Here is a 19,580-nt window from a genome sequence, read left to right as displayed (position 1 = left end):
TGTTGTTGTGTGTCAGTCATTTGCAGTTCGAAAGGCAATAACATACCTTTAGAAAGGTCGTTGTGGTCCCGATGTGTTCCTATATATTTTAATCAAGTCGTTTTAAAGTATTTTTTCAACATACATGTGGATAAGATCCGATCAAAATTATTAGCGCCGTTATTTAATATTTGAAGCGATAAATGTTTTTTTTAGTTTTTTTTTACATATACTGATTCTCAGCAACTCCTACTTAATTCTTCCAAACACAAAATTTCAGTCGGAGTGAGCCCTCGCTGCTTTCCTCCGCTCAGCGATCGTTTGTCTGAGAGTCAGTCACGTGGTGTGAGGCAAGTTTCCGTGTTTACAGCTCGGTCCGCGGCTGCTTCTTGGCGGTGTGCAGTTTCTGGGGAGGATGCTGCGGAGCCATGGCCTTTTTAAAGACACCAGAACGAACTAAGGAAAGGTTTGTGTGTTCCTCCAGCTTCTGTTAACGTGACATTGAGTCTCGGAGGTCATTGTGTGTGTGTGTGTGTGTGTGTGTGTGTGTGTGTTTGGCTGCAGCGGGGGCTGCTCAGGCTAATGAGAGCTCCTCTGTCAGCTGCGGGATGCACTCCTCTCTCTCTCTCTTCTCATTAGTGGAGGCTCTGGCCTCGGACATTTCTAGCCTGCAGTGTCTGCCCTGAACTGTCCCCTCCTTTCTCTCTATAAAGAGTCACACATGACGGCTATTTTAAATCATGGCACTTTAAAGTTTCCCTAAATGCCTAAAACAGCGCTCACAGCACTTTGTGAACGGACAGGCTGTTCTTCAATTGATTTGTCCTCATGTCCCCTATAGTAAACCACATGGCGGACATAATACTGATGATAAAATCAGCTTCATCTGGAGTGAGCTCCTAAAAGCTTTTAAATGATCCTCCACGCGGTGCTAATCTAAAGAGAGGCACTGGATTTCCTGAGTGCAGTTTGACACGCTGCTGAAGGATGGGTGGTGTTTCTCCATCAGCTGTCCTCAAGCTGGTGGCTGAACTGAAGTCTCTCTGTTGGGAGGGACTGATCTGCACTTTAACTTTCAGCTGTAGTCCATATTTATTAGCAGCTGGGTAGTCTGAGGATAATCTGCAGACCCCAGCCTGGTTATATACTACTCATACAGGTATGATCACTGGGACTCATCAGTGTTTTAATATTTATTTTGATTTCTGAGAGTGTCCAACACATTTACCGAGTGTATCATTATTAATAATGAACGCCAATCTCCTGCTTCCTGTGTCCACATCAAACATGTAAGTGCATCTCAGAGATTAACGGACCTTTGTGTCAGATACAGGACTGTACAGTGACGGTGTTACTAAGTCCTCCTCTCTTTGTCTCGTCTTTCTTTGTCCTCAGGTTCTCTCTTTTGCTGCTAGATCTGGAGGAATATTATTTTGAACAGCACACTGCATATTATGTTACAAGTGATTCAAAGAAGGAGAGGTAAGCCAGATTATTAACGGAGAGTAATCTATGACAAAAATCAGTACCATACACTACACTCGATGGACTGAGTACAAGTTGGGGGGGTGGATTTTGTGTTACCCATAATCCTCTGTTGTTGTGTGTTCCGTTATTGTCCTTATCATGATTGTACTGTAGGAAGTAAATCCCAGATAGCTGGGAAAACATCAACTTAAAGAGCACCTGTTCAAACATCCTCTTATCGTGCTGTGTAGGTAAAAAAAAATCTTTATTCAGACAGTTTTATTGTCATCAAAGCAGGAGAAGGAAAGATGTGCGCTGATTATGTTTCTTTGATGGTCACGATCATTTATTGATCTAGTGTATGCAAGAATATGAAATGATTTTTATCTAACAGGAAATTTGTCAAATGAATCATTATATCCTTATAGTTATAAATTACATATTTATTTTATAATAAATGTTTAAACTATTTATTTATCACAGTAATGACTAGAAATTGTTCTTTTACTGTAATCCTTGATTCATGAATTCATTGTATCTTTGCAGAGAAAATGTTGAAATGAATGAAAATAAAATGAAAGCAGAGAAGCCTGAAAAGCTAAAAAAAAAGATGCTAGCATGTAATTAATATTTTTATATTTTCAAAGGAGCTTGTAAAAATCTCTCTTCTTTCCATGTAACGTATTCTCTTAAGTTAAAGTTTATGTTGGTCTTATTGTTAAAAGTATTAAATGTTAGAAGAAATAGAAACAGCAGCTAGCTAACAAGCTAATTGACGTTTTTCTTTCAGAAAAATCCGAGGCTCACTAAAAGTTTGCTCCAGATCTGTTATATTTGATCCAGATGATTTTGAAGAACCGATTTTAAAGGTTTGTTTTAACAATATTTCTAACTTTTTTTTTTTAAACAACCAGTGCTTGGCTATCTTCCTCTCATTAGTGCTTGATATCAATAACCTCTCATATCATGAAAGCCATCTTATTCTGCAAAGCTGTAACAGCCAGCATGCTACATTTCACTGTGTTCGTTTTGTGTTCCTGGTTCTGTGTGGATTGTTGTCAGCTATTGTGATCTCATTTGTGCAGATTCCTCTGAGAGACTGCAAGAAGATCGAGTTTGTGGAGAAAGAGACCAACCCGTTCAATGAGTGAGCACAGCCTAATCTGTGGTGTTACCTTCAAACGCTCATGTTTATTCAGGCTGTCAGACAGGTTTGGTTACTTTAAAAGTTGCTGTTGTGCATCCTAATGTGATTATGTGATGACAGACGGGTAGATCAGCTCAGAACAAAATACCGGTTCTTTATTGTTTGAAAGGTATATATAGTGTTTACATGTTTAGTGAATATAGGTTGTGTTTTGTGTTTTTCCTCACAGGCCGAGGCCGTCTACCATATCTGTTTTATCTGCACAGGTATGATTTATTTTTATGTTTTAAAATTTTGTCTTCTCACCTTCTCTCTTGTGTCTTTATTGTAAACGTGCACATTTCTTTCACTTCCAGGTTATTCACATTAAAGAAGGCAGTGTTATAGCTCCATACAGAAATGAAAGGGTAAGTCAGCTGCAGGTCGTCTCCCCCACAGCAGTGTGGAAATCTCTTTATGCATGTTTCACTGTCATAGTGCATCTCAGCTGATTATTTTTTAGACACATTTCAGATGTGGAATAATTGACTGTAGAGACATTTGTGGTTCAGTAGATGCGTCCTTTTAAAGATGCCTTGTCTCGTCACTTTGCCAGGGAACAAAGAAACTTACCCTCCAGTTGGAAGTTCAGAGTAAAACTGAAGATGTTGTGCAGACATTGCTGCAGGTTTGTGGCTTTTTTCACAACCATAATAATACCACATTTCCAACAGACGCAGGAACTCAGGGATGTGCTGCAGTTGTTTGTGAGTTGTTGTAAATTTTCTTGCTTCTGTTACATCTTGCAGCTCCACAGGGCTTCCTGTCTGGACAAACTTGGAGATCAGACTGCAATGGTTAGTCGATCATTACACAAGTGTGCCTCTGAAAGATGGAGCAGTATAAATAATAGATGGATCTGATTCTTCTTCTGTATTTCTAGATTGCTGCCAATCTGCAGTCCAGACTGGCGAGAACGTCATTTGACAAAAACTGGTTTGTAGTTTTCCTTCTTCCTTTCGTTTGATTGGTTATGTTCTGCTTTGATTCCATTACATATGATCATGATGACATTTCATTTGGAGGACTGTGATGTCAATGTGCTGTAAAGGTTTCAGAGTGTTGCTGAGAAGCCCCACATGGAGTGTGCGGTGGAAATGGTGATGCCCCTGGTGTCCAATCCAGGCCACGTCTGCATAACAGACCTAAACCTCTACTTCCAGCCTCTCAATGGATACCCGGTGAGCTGACAAAAGTGGCTAATGCACTTAGCTTGTTTTTTTTTTTGACTATTTACTTTATGTGATGTGTCTCTTCAGGAACATGTCATTCAAATCAAGCTCCACAAAGTCCGGAGGATCTACAAAAGACGGCACGGCCTCAGACCCCTGGTGAGCGATGAAGTGCAGGCTGTTTAGTATTATAAGGGTGAGTATATGTCAGTTCATTCAGTTTGGGTGACCACCTGTGTCTCTGCTCACACAGGGTCTGGAGGTCTTCTGTACCGAGAACGACTTCTGCTCCGACATCTACCTGAAGTTTTACAGCACGTCTGACAGAGATGAAATCTACTACTACATCGCCACGTTCCTGGGTGAGAAACACACTTTGTGAGTAAGAGATGACATTATATCTGTGAAAAAAGTAAGTAAATGTTTGACTTTGATCTCAGAGAATCACATGACGGAGCACACGGCAGAGAGTTACATGCTGCAGTGGCAGCGCGGCCACCTCAGTAACTACCAGTATCTTCTCCACCTCAACAACCTGGCTGACCGCAGCTGTAATGACCTCTCCCAGTACCCTGTCTTCCCCTGGGTCATAGATGACTATACCAGCACGCAGCTAGGTGGGTCAACAGGCCTTATAAAAAAAAGAACTCTGAAGTTTTGAGTCTCCCTGGTGTAGCATGTTACTCCTTTTCCTCCCCAGACATGACAAATGCTGCCACGTTCAGAGACCTGAGCAAACCTGTGGGGGCTCTGAACAAAGAACGACTGGAGAGGCTGCTGGTGAGACACTGAGTCATGATAAATGATGCTTGTGTATCTAATAAGCAGCTCCTCAGTAAACACAGGGTTAATGTCTTGATGATAGGCTCGCTACAGAGGCATGCCCGAACCTCGCTTCATGTATGGCAGCCACTACTCCTCTCCAGGCTACGTCCTGTTCTACCTGGTCAGAGTCGGTATGTCTGTAGTTATTTAAACAGTAACTCTGTGGTGTGTGTAGCTTCATGTTTCCAGTAAAATGTGAAAAATAAATTATAATTTTGTAATGGTTCTCCTCTATAATGCAGCTCCAGAGCACATGCTCTGTCTCCAAAATGGCCGCTATGACCATGCAGATCGCATGTTTAATAGGTACGTTTCTTTCCATTGTACTAAGCCAATAATATTACCTTAGTTCACCAGTCCTATATATTACAGTTTCACTGTAATTGTATAAACATGATTCTGCACTGTGTGTGTTTACAGTGTAGGTGAAACATGGAAAAACTGCTTAGAAGGAGCGACTGACTTTAAAGAGGTGACGACATATTTTATTATTTGTATTATTACTTTTATTATCCAGATGAGACCTGCACGTTCTGTCTGCTATATTTGGTAAAAAAAGAGCCTGACATGTGTTTCTGCTCATGCAGCTGATCCCAGAGTTTTATGGGGATGACTCCAGCTTCCTGGAAAACAGGCTGAACCTTGATTTGGGCAGAAGGCAGAATGGAAGTTTAGTCGGCGACGTTGTTTTACCGACGTGGGCCTCAGGTATGTAAACTTCCCTTTCACCATCTTTGTATTTGAGTCTGTCACAGAGGAGACTGTGAGAAGAATATAAAGCCTGTGTGCTCCTTTGTTTCTCGCTAGATGCCAATGATTTTCTTCAGAAGCACAAGGCAGCCCTGGAGAGTCAGTATGTGTCAGAGCACCTTCATGAGTGGATCGACTTGGTGTTTGGCTACAAACAGAGAGGCGGTGAAGCTGTGGCAGCACATAATGGTAAAATATCATCCATCGTCTGTTTTCAACTTTAGACTGAAACCAAATGACTAATATGTATTTTATTGTCTTTCAGTGTTTCACCCGCTGACCTACGAAGGTGGCATCGACTGTGACAGGTATGAAAGAAAATCCCCCTAAAACAGAATGACTTCTCTAAGTGTGTCTGCTGCATCATTACCATATCTTCACCCTCCATCTCTGTGGGAAGCATCGAGGACACGGATCAGAGGATCGCCATGCTGACGCAGATCCTGGAGTTTGGTCAGACACCCACACAGCTCTTCACAAGCCCTCACCCTCAGAGGATCACACCGAGGTTCCACAACATCACTCGGAGCCCGAGCATCAACTCACCCGTCAGTGAACTGTCCCCAGGTAAAGCTGCAAAAGGTGCATTTATTGATCACTGTTACCTGTATGAAGCATCAGCTCTCACTGTCTCTCATGTGCTGTGTGTTTTGCAGCTGCTCAGAGTGACGACTTGTCTTTCGAGGACCTGACTGAGGAGAGCAGGAAGCTGGCCTGGACTAGCATGGGCAGCCTGAATCTCATTTGCAGCCAGAAGATCCATAAAGAGTGAGTCAGGAGGAGCCAGTCCATTTGGCTAGGGTCATAACAGACAAATATAATTATGAGTGAAGTGAAAGCACTGCTTCAGATCTGAGGAAGTGCAAAGCAAAGTGAGGCAGGCAGCTGCAGCAGGGCTTTGAAAATAGTATTTTAAAAACAGTTTTATGTGGAAAGCAGCTGAGGACAGGAGGCTGCCGAGGAGCTACTTCCTCTAATTTAAAAACAAATGTAAAGATCTGTAGAACACTGGGTGAAAGGAAGTTTCTCCCTTATAAACATTAGACTTATCAAGTATTTCACAGTCCTCGGCCTACAGCGGTATTGGTTTGTAGGTGTGTGTGTGGTCTATTAATCTAAATATACTCTTCCTTTCATGTGGTATTGTGTGTAACTGTGTTTCTGCTGCCTGTACAGAGCTGTGACAGGCATCGCTGTGACTCAAGACGGAGCCGCTATTTTCTCCACATCACAAGGTTTGGAACACGTCTAAGCTGAGACTCACCCAAATTTAAAAAGCACTCAGACACACAGACACAGCGAGGCGTTGGGTGAAGTTACCGAATGCGTATTATCTTCCACAGCTGCAGCAAAGCTGACATATTCTAGTTACAGATTTCACAAAAGCAGCAGAATATAGATCGGACTGGTTTGTGTTGAGTCAGACTTGCTTTGTATTGCACCTTTTTTTTAATGACCTAGTGAGATTTTGAGCATTATCAGAGACTCATTTTAAACACCACTGGCTAATAAGAACATTAGCTTAGTGCTGATTGGTTCAAAGGACACTGATTACAGTATAAACATTGTATTGTGTTTAACTGTCGCTCTTTATTCCAGACTCAACGCTGAAAATGTTTTCCAAAGGGCTGCAGGACTTCCAGAGGAGCATGTCCTTCTCTAACATGGTATTTCCTCACTCTCTCATGCTGTGTTTCCTCATGTTCTTTATGTCTCTCTAAACCTAACGTTGGTCTTGTTCAGGCTTTGTCATCATGTTTGATGCTGCCAGATGGTAAAACTGTGGTGTGCTCTTCGTGGGACAACAATGTGTATGTAAAGCAGCACATTCTAGATAAACTCTGATGGCGTCTCACTGACACTGACACACCTTCTTTCTTCCTAGTTATTTCTACTCCGTCCCGTACGGCAGGCGGCAGGACACCCTGATGGGTCACGATGATGCCGTCAGTGAAATGTGCTGGTTTGACGAGCGACTCTACACAGCGTCCTGGGATTCCACTGTCAAGGTTTTCATGTTTAAGATGCAAAGATCAGACGTAATTTGAGTTTTATGAGCCACTGATGATGATATTTTATGGCGGTGTTTTATCTCACAGGTGTGGCAGTGTGCATTAGACAGCTCCAGTCACAAGAGGTCCCAGTTTCAGTTGTTAGCCGAGCTGGAACACGATGCCGGGGTGAGTGATGACCTGAATGTGTATTTAAAACCTTTAAAAAAAATATAAAATCTACAATAATGTTGTGTGTATGCAGGTGAACACGGTGGGTCTGAACCCGGCAGGGACTCTGCTGGTGTCAGGCTGTAAGGACGGGACCGTCACCATTTGGGACACCAGCAGCTACTGTACTCTGCAGCAAACCCACTGCCACACTGGAACCATCCACCACATGGCCTTTAGTCCTGGTAAGTGTGAACACGAGGCGTGCCGTCACAGAAACTATACTGAATATATAAAGCTATCCATGTATTATATTACACATTATACACAGTCCAGGAGTTTGTCTTCTCTTGGATCATGAAGTTTACAAAGTAGCGTTCACTGAATCATTACAATATGGCTGCCAGCTGGAAAGGTTTTTCCTCACTAAGCTTCTTTAGCTAACAACTCTGACTCTTGTGTTGTTAGATAGCCGCCATGTTCTCAGCATCGGTGCTGACTCTTGTATGAAGGTTACTGACGTCCAGACAGGAATGATGATCTCATCTGTGAAATCTGAGGAGGAGCAGAGGTAAGACGCTCCAGAGGCGGCCTTTGTGTACACATTTCATCATTTGTAATTTACAAAGTTTTATATAGATAATTTTAACAAATAGGTTCTGTTGAGTGCTAACAGCCTTTGTGAAGAGGCTGCTTCACTACTCCGTCTCTGTGTGCAGGTGTTTCTGCTGGGACGGGAACTCGGTGCTGTGTGGAGGTCAGTCAGGTGACCTTCTACTGTGGGACCTGCTAACAAATACAGTCACAAAGAGGATCCCTGCACACTCAGGTAGAGCTCAGCTTCACAAATTCAACCTCAGGCTGAGATACAGCAATGCAAAAGGCAGTCCAAAGGTCACATTGAAGAATAAACACAACATGTTACTAAAGCTTATTTAGTAAGCTAAGATTTGTTGGCAAAACGAATTTATTTTAATTTAGGTTTTTCCTGCATCTACCAGAACTGTGCATTAATTGTTATATAATTATAACTATGATTCTAAATGGGTTTTGTTTAGAGTTTATATCTTTGTCCTTGGCAGAAAATGATACAGTTCTCTAGTACAGCAATGTTTACATTGGGAAATTTAAATATTTAAATTAATCTGATATGATGACATTTTCTAGACTAATTAAAACTGTAGCTCCTAATTACTTGTGTTTGCTTTCAAAACAAAAGGCTCTCTGTGTTCATCTGCTTCACTGCTCTCACACAGAGGGAGATTAAGCAGATCCTAAGCAGCAGTGTTACAGCTCTATCAGTTTCAGCATAGAAATATCCTTTAAAACTACCAGTTTATTTACTATAGATGATAATTATTATAACACTGTCAATGTAAAAGTTGCTTTGTTTTTTTACAGGTGCTATCACAGCCATGTGGATGAATGACCTGTGTAACACAGTGATCACAGGCGGAGAGGACAAACAGATGATCTTCTGGAAGCTACACAGCTAAATAACTGTCTCTGCTGAGGACAACAGCAGTGCATTTTACACACATATATATATTAAACTGGACAACACAGAGCATTTGAGAAGTGCTGAAAACATGCTGTAACTGTACAGGTTCACACAGTCATCATTCATCTGCATCATGAGAGGAAATGTCCAATTGCAGTTTTGTGCATGAGAGCAGGACACGGTGTACATGCCTTATTTTTCACTTCTGTTTTTAGCTTGCTCTTTGTGCATTTATTATGCATTCTGTTACCTTGCAGGATAGGCACTCTAAAGAATGGATATTACCCTGCCTTTTAAAAAAAAATGCAGTCCTGTTTCTACATTTTCATTTGGATTTTTATTCTGTGTTACGTTGACTTACAGTGTTTGTCAAGCTTTATGCTACTCAGGTGTTATTACAGAATCACTATTACCTCTAAATCCTGTCCTGTCTGTTTGTCTGGGCTTTGCAAGTTATACCAGCACAGGCAATTTCAACGAGAGGTGACTGGTCTAACCGATGCAATAAACATTGAACCACAACTCTGCGACCTTCCTAAGTTTAATGCATTCGGCTCACTGAGGCCATTGCGGAAATGTCTCAATTGAGGCTGTATGTCTCACGACAGCTGAGATGCTAACCCTAGCTCTGCATTATGGTTAGGGTTACACAGGTTGAAGCACAACTCTGTGACCTTTCTAACTGTGTAACCCTAACCCTAGTTTTGACCCTAACCCTAACGCAGAGCTAGGGTTAGCATCTCGGCCATCGTGAGACATAGAGCCTCAAGTGAGACATTTCCGTAATGGTCTCAGTGAACCGAATACATTGAACTTTGAACCACAACTCTGTGACCTTCCTAACTGTGTAACCCTACCCCTAAACCTAACTGTAACCCTAACCCTAATGCAGAGCTAGGGTTAGGTTCTTGGCCGTGCAGTTTACTTCAAAATAACCCATGTAATTGACAAATACTATACTATCATTTAGAATGTTTTGCTGCAGCTTTTATTTATTATTTATTGTGATTTTTTTAAATGCAAAATTTCTCAAAAATTCAGATTTTGGTGCCATTTTAACCTTCCATTTCTCCGAAACTCTGCAGTATTTTTTAATGAAACTTACTGTGGTGATAGAGGAGACCTTCTTTAACACTAATCTAGTGAAATATCTGCTGCGGAGTTTATGGAGTATTTATGGTGATTTTTTTAAAAATGCAAAATTTCTCAAAAATTCAGATTTTAGTGCATATTGAACCTTCCATTTCTCCGAAACTCTGCAGTATTTTTTAATGAAACTTACTGTGGTGATAGAGGAGACCTTCTTTAACACTAATCCAGTGAAATATCTGCTGCGGAGTTTATGGATTATTTATGGTGATTTTTTTTTTTTTAAATGCAAAATTTCTCAAAAATTCAGATTTTAGTGCCAATTTAACCTTCCATTTCTCCATAACCCTGCAGTGTTTTTTCATGAAACTCACTGTGGTGATAGAGAAGACCTACTTTAACACTAATCCAGTGAAATATCTGCTGCGGAGTTTATGGATTATTTATGGTGATTTTTTTAAAAATGTAAAATTTCTCAAAAATTCAGATTTTAGTGCCAATTTAACCTTCCATTTCTCCGAAACCGTGCAGTATTTTTTCATGAAACTCAATGTGGTGATAGAGGAGACCTTCTTTAACACTAATACAGTAAATATCTGCTGTGGAGTTTATGGAGTATTTATTATATATTTTTTAAAAAATGCTAAATCTCAAAAATTCAGATTTTAGTGCCAATTTAACCTTCCATTTCTCCGAAACTGTGCAGTATTTTTTCATGAAACTCACTGCAGTGACAGAGGAGACCTTCTTTAACACTAATCCAGTAAATATCTGCTGTGGAGTTTATGGAGTATTTATTATATATTTTTTTAAAAATGCTAAATCTCAAAAATTCAGATTTTAGTGCCAATTTAACCTTCCATTTCTCCAAAACTCTGCAGTATTTTTTCATCAAACTCACTGCAGTGACAGAGGAGACCTTCTTTAACACTAATCCAGTGAAATATCTGCTGCAGGGTTTATGGATTATTTATGGTGATGTTTTCTTTTAAAAATGCTAAATTTCTCAAAAATTCAGATTTTAGTGCCAATTTAACCTTCCATTTCTCCATAACCCTGCAGTATTTTTTCATGAAACTCACTGCAGTGACAGAGGAGACCTTCTTTAACACTAATCCAGTGAAATATCTGCTGCGGAGTTTATGGATTATTTATGGTGATTTTTTAAAAAATGCAAAATTTCTCAAAAATTCAGATTTTAGTGCATATTGAACCTTCCATTTCTCCGAAACTCTGCAGTATTTTTTAATGAAACTTACTGTGGTGATAGAGGAGACCTTCTTTAACACTAATCCAGTGAAATATCTGCTGCGGAGTTTATGGATTATTTATGGTGATTTTTTTTTTTTTAAATGCAAAATTTCTCAAAAATTCAGATTTTAGTGCCAATTTAACCTTCCATTTCTCCATAACCCTGCAGTGTTTTTTCATGAAACTCACTGTGGTGATAGAGAAGACCTACTTTAACACTAATCCAGTGAAATATCTGCTGCGGAGTTTATGGATTATTTATGGTGATTTTTTTAAAAATGTAAAATTTCTCAAAAATTCAGATTTTAGTGCATATTTAACCTTCCATTTCTCCGAAACTGTGCAGTATTTTTTCATGAAACTCACTGTGGTGATAGAGGAGACCTTCTTTAACACTAATCCAGTAAATATCTGCTGTGGAGTTTATGGAGTATTTATTATATATTTTTTTAAAAATGCTAAATCTCAAAAATTCAGATTTTAGTGCCAATTTAACCTTCCATTTCTCCAAAACTCTGCAGTATTTTTTCATCAAACTCACTGCAGTGACAGAGGAGACCTTCTTTAACACTAATCCAGTGAAATATCTGCTGCAGGGTTTATGGATTATTTATGGTGATGTTTTCTTTTAAAAATGCAAAATTTCTCAAAAATTCAGATTTTAGTGCCAATTTAACCTTCCATTTCTCCATAACCCTGCAGTGTTTTTTCATGAAACTCACTGTGGTGATAGAGAAGACCTACTTTAACACTAATCCAGTGAAATATCTGCTGCGGAGTTTATGGATTATTTATGGTGATTTTTTTAAAAATGTAAAATTTCTCAAAAATTCAGATTTTAGTGCCAATTTAACCTTCCATTTCTCCGAAACTGTGCAGTATTTTTTCATGAAACTCACTGTGGTGATAGAGGAGACCTTCTTTAACACTAATCCAGTAAATATCTGCTGTGGAGTTTATGGAGTATTTATTATATATTTTTTTAAAAATGCTAAATCTCAAAAATTCAGATTTTTAGTGCCAATTTAACCTTCCATTTCTCCAAAACTCTGCAGTATTTTTTCATCAAACTCACTGCAGTGACAGAGGAGACCTTCTTTAACACTAATCCAGTGAAATATCTGCTGCAGGGTTTATGGATTATTTATGGTGATGTTTTCTTTTAAAAATGCTAAATTTCTCAAAAATTCAGATTTTAGTGCCAATTTAACCTTCCATTTCTCCATAACCCTGCAGTGTTTTTTCATGAAACTCACTGTGGTGATAGAGAAGACCTACTTTAACACTAATCCAGTGAAATATCTGCTGCGGAGTTCATGGATTATTTATGGTGATTTTTTAAAAAATGCAAAATTTCTCAAAAATTCGGATTTTAGTGCCAATTTAACCTTCCATTTCTCCATAACCCTGCAGTATTTTTTCATCAAACTCACTGCAGTGACAGAGGAGACCTTCTTTGACACGAATCCAGTGAAATATCTGCTGCGGAGTTTATGGATTATTTATGGTGATTTTTTTAAAAATGCAAAATTTCTCAAAAATTCAGATTTTAGTGCATATTGAACCTTCCATTTCTCCGAAACTCTGCAGTATTTTTTCATGAAACTCAGTGTGGTGATAGAGGAGACCTTCTTTGATACTAATCCAGTGAAATATCTGCTGCGGGGTTTATGGATTATTTATGGTGATTTTATTAAACATGCAAAATTTCTCAAAAATTCAGATTTTAGTGTGTATTTAACCTTCCATTTCTCCAAAACTCTGCAGTATTTTTTCATGAAACTCACTGTGGTGATAGAGGAGACCTTCTTCGACACTAATCCAGTGAAATATCTGCTGCGGAATGTATGGAGTATTTATGGTGATTTTTTTAATAATGCAAAATTTCTCAAAAATTCAGATTTTAGTGCCAATTTAACCTTCCATTTCTCCATAACCTTGCAGTATTTTTTCATCAAACTCACTGCAGTGACAGAGGAGACCTTCTTTAACACTAATCCAGTGAAATATCTGCTGCAGAGTTTATGGATTATTTATGGTGATTTTTTCTTTTAAAAATGTAAAATTTCTCAAAAATTCAGATTTTAGTGCCAATTTAACCTTCCATTTCTCCATAACCCTGCAGTATTTTTTCATGAAACTCACTGCAGTGACAGAGGAGACCTTCTTTAACACTAATCCAGTTAAATATCTGCTGCGGAGTTTATGGATTATTTATGGTGATTTTTTTAAAAATGCAAAATTTCTCAAAAATTCAGATTTTAGTGCCAATTTAACCTTCTATTTCTCCATAACCCTGCAGTATTTTTTCATCAAACTCACTGCAGTGACAGAGGAGACCTTCTTTGACACGAATCCAGTGAAATATCTGCTGCAGAGTTTATGAATTATTTATGGTGATTTTTTTAAAAATGCAAAATTTCTCAAAGATTCAGATTTTAGTGCCAATTTAACCTTCCATTTCTCCATAACCCTGCAGTGTTTTTCATGAAACTCACTGTGGTGATAGAGGAGACCCTCTTTGACACTAATCCAGTGAAATATCTGCTGCGGGGTTTATGGATTATTTATGGTGATTTTATTAAACATGCAAAATTTCTCAAAAATTCAGATTTTAGTGTGTATTTAACCTTCCATTTCTCCAAAACTCTGCAGTATTTTTTCATCAAACTCACTGCAGTGACAGAGGAGACCTTCTTTAACACTAATCCAGTGAAATATCTGCTGCGGAGTTTATGGATTATTTATGGTGATTTTTTTAATAATGCAAAATTTCTCAAAAATTCAGATTTTAGTGCATATTGAACCTTCCATTTCTCCGAAACTCTGCAGTATTTTTTAATGAAACTTACTGTGGTGATAGAGGAGACCTTCTTTAACACTAATCCAGTGAAATATCTGCTGCGGAGTTTATGGATTATTTATGGTGATTTTTTTTTTTTAAATGCAAAATTTTCAAAAATTCAGATTTTAGTGCATATTGAACCTTCCATTTCTCCAAAACTCTGCAGTATTTTTTCATCAAACTCACTGCAGTGACAGAGGAGACCTTCTTTAACACTAATCCAGTGAAATATCTGCTGCAGAGTTTATGGATTATTTATGGTGATTTTTTCTTTTACAAATGCTAAATTTCTCAAAAATTCAGATTTTAGTGCCAATTTAACCTTCCATTTCTCCATAACCCTGCAGTATTTTTTCATGAAACTCACTGCAGTGACAGAGGAGACCTTCTTTAACACTAATCCAGTGAAATATCTGCTGCGGAGTTTATGGATTATTTATGGTGATTTTTTTAAAAATGCAAAATTTCTCAAAAATTCAGATTTTAGTGCCAATTTAATCTTCCATTTCTCCATAACCCTGCAGTATTTTTTCATCAAACTCACTGCAGTGACAGAGGAGACCTTCTTTAACACTAATCCAGTGAAATATCTGCTGCGGAGTTTATGGATTATTTATGGTGATTTTTTTAAAAATGCAAAATTTCTCAAAGATTCAGATTTTAGTGCCAATTTAACCTTCCATTTCTCCATAACCCTGCAGTGTTTTTTCATGAAACTCACTGTGGTGATAGAGGAGACCTTCTTCGACACTAATCCAGTGAAATATCTGCTGCGGAGTTTATGGATTATTTATGGTGATTTTTTTAAAAAATGCAAAATTTCTCAAAAATTCAGATTTTAGTGCGTATTTAACCTTCCATTTCTCCAAAACTCTGCAGTATTTTTTCATGAAACTCACTGCGGTGACAGAGGAGACCTTCTTTAACACTAATCCAGTGAAATATCTGCTGCGGAGTTTATGGAGTATTTATGGTGATTTTTTAAAAAATGCAAAATCTCAAAAATTCAGATTTTAGTGCCAATTTAACCTTCCATTTCTCCATAACCCTGCAGTGTTTTTTCATGAAACTCACTGTGGTGATAGAGGAGACCTTCTTTGACACTAATCCAGTGAAATATCTGCTGCGGAATCTATGGAGTATTTATGATGATTTTTTTAAAAATGCAAAATTTCTCAAAAATTCAGATTTTAGTGCATATTGAACCTTCCATTTCTCCATAACCCTGCAGTATTTTTTCATCAAACCCACTGTGGTGATAGAGGAGACCTTCTTTAACACTAATCCAGTGAAATATCTGCTGCGGAGTTTATGGATTATTTATGGTGATTTTTTTTTTTAAAGGCAAAATTTCTCAAAAATTCAGATTTTAGTGCCAATTAAACCTACCATTTCTCCGAAACCCTGCAGTATTTTTTCATCAAACCCACTGTGGTGATAGAGGAGACCTTCTTTAACACTAATCCAGTTAAATATCTGCTGCGGAGTTTATGGATTATTTATGGTGATTTTTTTAAAAATGCAAAATTTCTCAAAAATTCAGATTTTAGTGCCAATTTAACCTTCTATTTCTCCATAACCCTGCAGTATTTTTTCATCAAACGCACTGCAGTGACAGAGGAGACCTTCTTTGACACGAATCCAGTGAAATATCTGCTGCAGAGTTTATGAATTATTTATGGTGATTTTTTTAAAAATGCAAAATTTCTCAAAGATTCAGATTTTAGTGCCAATTTAACCTTCCATTTCTCCATAACCCTGCAGTGTTTTTCATGAAACTCAGTGTGGTGATAGAGGAGACCCTCTTTGACACTAATCCAGTGAAATATCTGCTGCGGGGTTTATGGATTATTTATGGTGATTTTATTAAACATGCAAAATTTCTCAAAAATTCAGATTTTAGTGTGTATTTAACCTTCCATTTCTCCAAAACTCTGCAGTATTTTTTCATCAAACTCACTGCAGTGACAGAGGAGACCTTCTTTAACACTAATCCAGTGAAATATCTGCTGCGGAGTTTATGGATTATTTATGGTGATTTTTTTAATAATGCAAAATTTCTCAAAAATTCAGATTTTAGTGCATATTGAACCTTCCATTTCTCCGAAACTCTGCAGTATTTTTTAATGAAACTTACTGTGGTGATAGAGGAGACCTTCTTTAACACTAATCCAGTGAAATATCTGCTGCGGAGTTTATGGATTATTTATGGTGATTTTTTTTTTAAATGCAAAATTTTCAAAAATTCAGATTTTAGTGCATATTGAACCTTCCATTTCTCCATAACCCTGCAGTATTTTTTCATCAAACCCACTGTGGTGATAGAGGAGACCTTCTTTAACACTAATCCAGTGAAATATCTGCTGCGGAGTTTATGGATTATTTATGGTGATTTTTTTTTTTAAAGGCAAAATTTCTCAAAAATTCAGATTTTAGTGCCAATTAAACCTACCATTTCTCCGAAACCCTGCAGTATTTTTTCATCAAACCCACTGTGGTGATAGAGGAGACCTTCTTTAACACTAATCCAGTTAAATATCTGCTGCGGAGTTTATGGATTATTTATGGTGATTTTTTTAAAAATGCAAAATTTCTCAAAAATTCAGATTTTAGTGCCAATTTAACCTTCTATTTCTCCATAACCCTGCAGTATTTTTTCATCAAACGCACTGCAGTGACAGAGGAGACCTTCTTTGACACGAATCCAGTGAAATATCTGCTGCAGAGTTTATGAATTATTTATGGTGATTTTTTTAAAAATGCAAAATTTCTCAAAGATTCAGATTTTAGTGCCAATTTAACCTTCCATTTCTCCATAACCCTGCAGTGTTTTTCATGAAACTCAGTGTGGTGATAGAGGAGACCCTCTTTGACACTAATCCAGTGAAATATCTGCTGCGGGGTTTATGGATTATTTATGGTGATTTTATTAAACATGCAAAATTTCTCAAAAATTCAGATTTTAGTGTGTATTTAACCTTCCATTTCTCCAAAACTCTGCAGTATTTTTTCATCAAACTCACTGCAGTGACAGAGGAGACCTTCTTTAACACTAATCCAGTGAAATATCTGCTGCGGAGTTTATGGATTATTTATGGTGATTTTTTTAATAATGCAAAATTTCTCAAAAATTCAGATTTTAGTGCATATTGAACCTTCCATTTCTCCGAAACTCTGCAGTATTTTTTAATGAAACTTACTGTGGTGATAGAGGAGACCTTCTTTAACACTAATCCAGTGAAATATCTGCTGCGGAGTTTATGGATTATTTATGGTGATTTTTTTTTTTAAATGCAAAATTTTCAAAAATTCAGATTTTAGTGCATATTGAACCTTCCATTTCTCCAAAACTCTGCAGTATTTTTTCATCAAACTCACTGCAGTGACAGAGGAGACCTTCTTTAACACTAATCCAGTGAAATATCTGCTGCAGAGTTTATGGATTATTTATGGTGATTTTTTCTTTTACAAATGCTAAATTTCTCAAAAATTCAGATTTTAGTGCCAATTTAACCTTCCATTTCTCCATAACCCTGCAGTATTTTTTCATGAAACTCACTGCAGTGACAGAGGAGACCTTCTTTAACACTAATCCAGTGAAATATCTGCTGCGGAGTTTATGGATTATTTATGGTGATTTTTTTAAAAAAGCAAAATTTCTCAAAAATTCAGATTTTAGTGCCAATTTAATCTTCCATTTCTCCATAACCCTGCAGTATTTTTTCATCAAACTCACTACAGTGACAGAGGAGACCTTCTTTAACACTAATCCAGTGAAATATCTGCTGCGGAGTTTATGGATTATTTATGGTGATTTTTTTAAAAATGCAAAATTTCTCAAAGATTCAGATTTTAGTGCCAATTTAACCTTCCATTTCTCCATAACCCTGCAGTGTTTTTTCATGAAACTCACTGTGGTGATAGAGGAGACCTTCTTCGACACTAATCCAGTGAAATATCTGCTGCGGAGTTTATGGATTATTTATGGTGATTTTTTTAAAAAATGCAAAATTTCTCAAAAATTCAGATTTTAGTGCGTATTTAACCTTCCATTTCTCCAAAACTCTGCAGTATTTTTTCATGAAACTCACTGCGGTGACAGAGGAGACCTTCTTTAACACTAATCCAGTGAAATATCTGCTGCGGAGTTTATGGAGTATTTATGGTGATTTTTTTAAAAATGCAAAATCTCAAAAATTCAGATTTTAGTGCCAATTTAACCTTCCATTTCTCCATAACCCTTCAGTTTTTTTTCATGAAACTCACTGTGGTGATAGAGGAGACCTTCTTTGACACTAATCCAGTGAAATATCTGCTGCGGAATCTATGGAGTATTTATGATGATTTTTTTAAAAATGCAAAATTTCTCAAAAATTCAGATTTTAGTGCATATTGAACCTTCCATTTCTCCATAACCCTGCAGTATTTTTTCATCAAACCCACTGTGGTGATAGAGGAGACCTTCTTTAACACTAATCCAGTGAAATATCTGCTGCGGAGTTTATGGATTATTTATGGTGATTTTTTTTTTTAAAGGCAAAATTTCTCAAAAATTCAGATTTTAGTGCCAATTAAACCTACCATTTCTCCGAAACCCTGCAGTATTTTTTCATCAAACCCACTGTGGTGATAGAGGAGACCTTCTTTAACACTAATCCAGTTAAATATCTGCTGCGGAGTTTATGGATTATTTATGGTGATTTTTTTAAAAATGCAAAATTTCTCAAAAATTCAGATTTTAGTGCCAATTTAACCTTCTATTTCTCCATAACCCTGCAGTATTTTTTCATCAAACGCACTGCAGTGACAGAGGAGACCTTCTTTGACACGAATCCAGTGAAATATCTGCTGCAGAGTTTATGAATTATTTATGGTGATTTTTTTAAAAATGCAAAATTTCTCAAAGATTCAGATTTTAGTGCCAATTTAACCTTCCATTTCTCCATAACCCTGCAGTGTTTTTCATGAAACTCAGTGTGGTGATAGAGGAGACCCTCTTTGACACTAATCCAGTGAAATATCTGCTGCGGGGTTTATGGATTATTTATGGTGATTTTATTAAACATGCAAAATTTCTCAAAAATTCAGATTTTAGTGTGTATTTAACCTTCCATTTCTCCAAAACTCTGCAGTATTTTTTCATCAAACTCACTGCAGTGACAGAGGAGACCTTCTTTAACACTAATCCAGTGAAATATCTGCTGCGGAGTTTATGGATTATTTATGGTGATTTTTTTAATAATGCAAAATTTCTCAAAAATTCAGATTTTAGTGCATATTGAACCTTCCATTTCTCCGAAACTCTGCAGTATTTTTTAATGAAACTTACTGTAGTGATAGAGGAGACCTTCTT

The 19,580-nt window shown here is 37.5% G+C and overlaps 1 protein-coding gene across 1 annotated transcript; it reads left to right on the top strand.

Annotated features, from left to right (window-relative positions):
- The first annotated feature begins 316 nt into the window (after positions 1-316).
- On the top strand, positions 317-9,571 carry nsmaf (neutral sphingomyelinase (N-SMase) activation associated factor). Its single transcript, XM_028432715.1, has 31 exons — positions 317-445; positions 1,375-1,461; positions 2,237-2,315; positions 2,532-2,593; positions 2,823-2,859; positions 2,950-3,000; positions 3,189-3,260; positions 3,382-3,429; positions 3,516-3,568; positions 3,684-3,813; positions 3,892-3,963; positions 4,058-4,166; positions 4,245-4,421; positions 4,505-4,584; positions 4,670-4,760; positions 4,872-4,935; positions 5,050-5,101; positions 5,217-5,337; positions 5,437-5,568; positions 5,645-5,687; positions 5,780-5,946; positions 6,036-6,147; positions 6,556-6,614; positions 6,979-7,046; positions 7,123-7,190; positions 7,265-7,388; positions 7,479-7,559; positions 7,636-7,786; positions 8,010-8,112; positions 8,261-8,370; positions 8,943-9,571. The coding sequence occupies exons 1-31, from the start codon at positions 408-410 to the stop codon at positions 9,035-9,037; spliced, it is 2,736 nt and encodes a 911-aa protein (XP_028288516.1). The 5' UTR covers positions 317-407; the 3' UTR covers positions 9,038-9,571.
- Positions 9,572-19,580: the final 10,009 nt, after the last annotated feature.

Source organism: Parambassis ranga, chromosome 20 (genome assembly GCF_900634625.1).
Source record: "Parambassis ranga chromosome 20, fParRan2.1, whole genome shotgun sequence".
Lineage (NCBI taxonomy): Eukaryota > Metazoa > Chordata > Actinopteri > Ambassidae > Parambassis > Parambassis ranga.
This window is presented reverse-complemented; position numbering and strand designations above follow the sequence as displayed.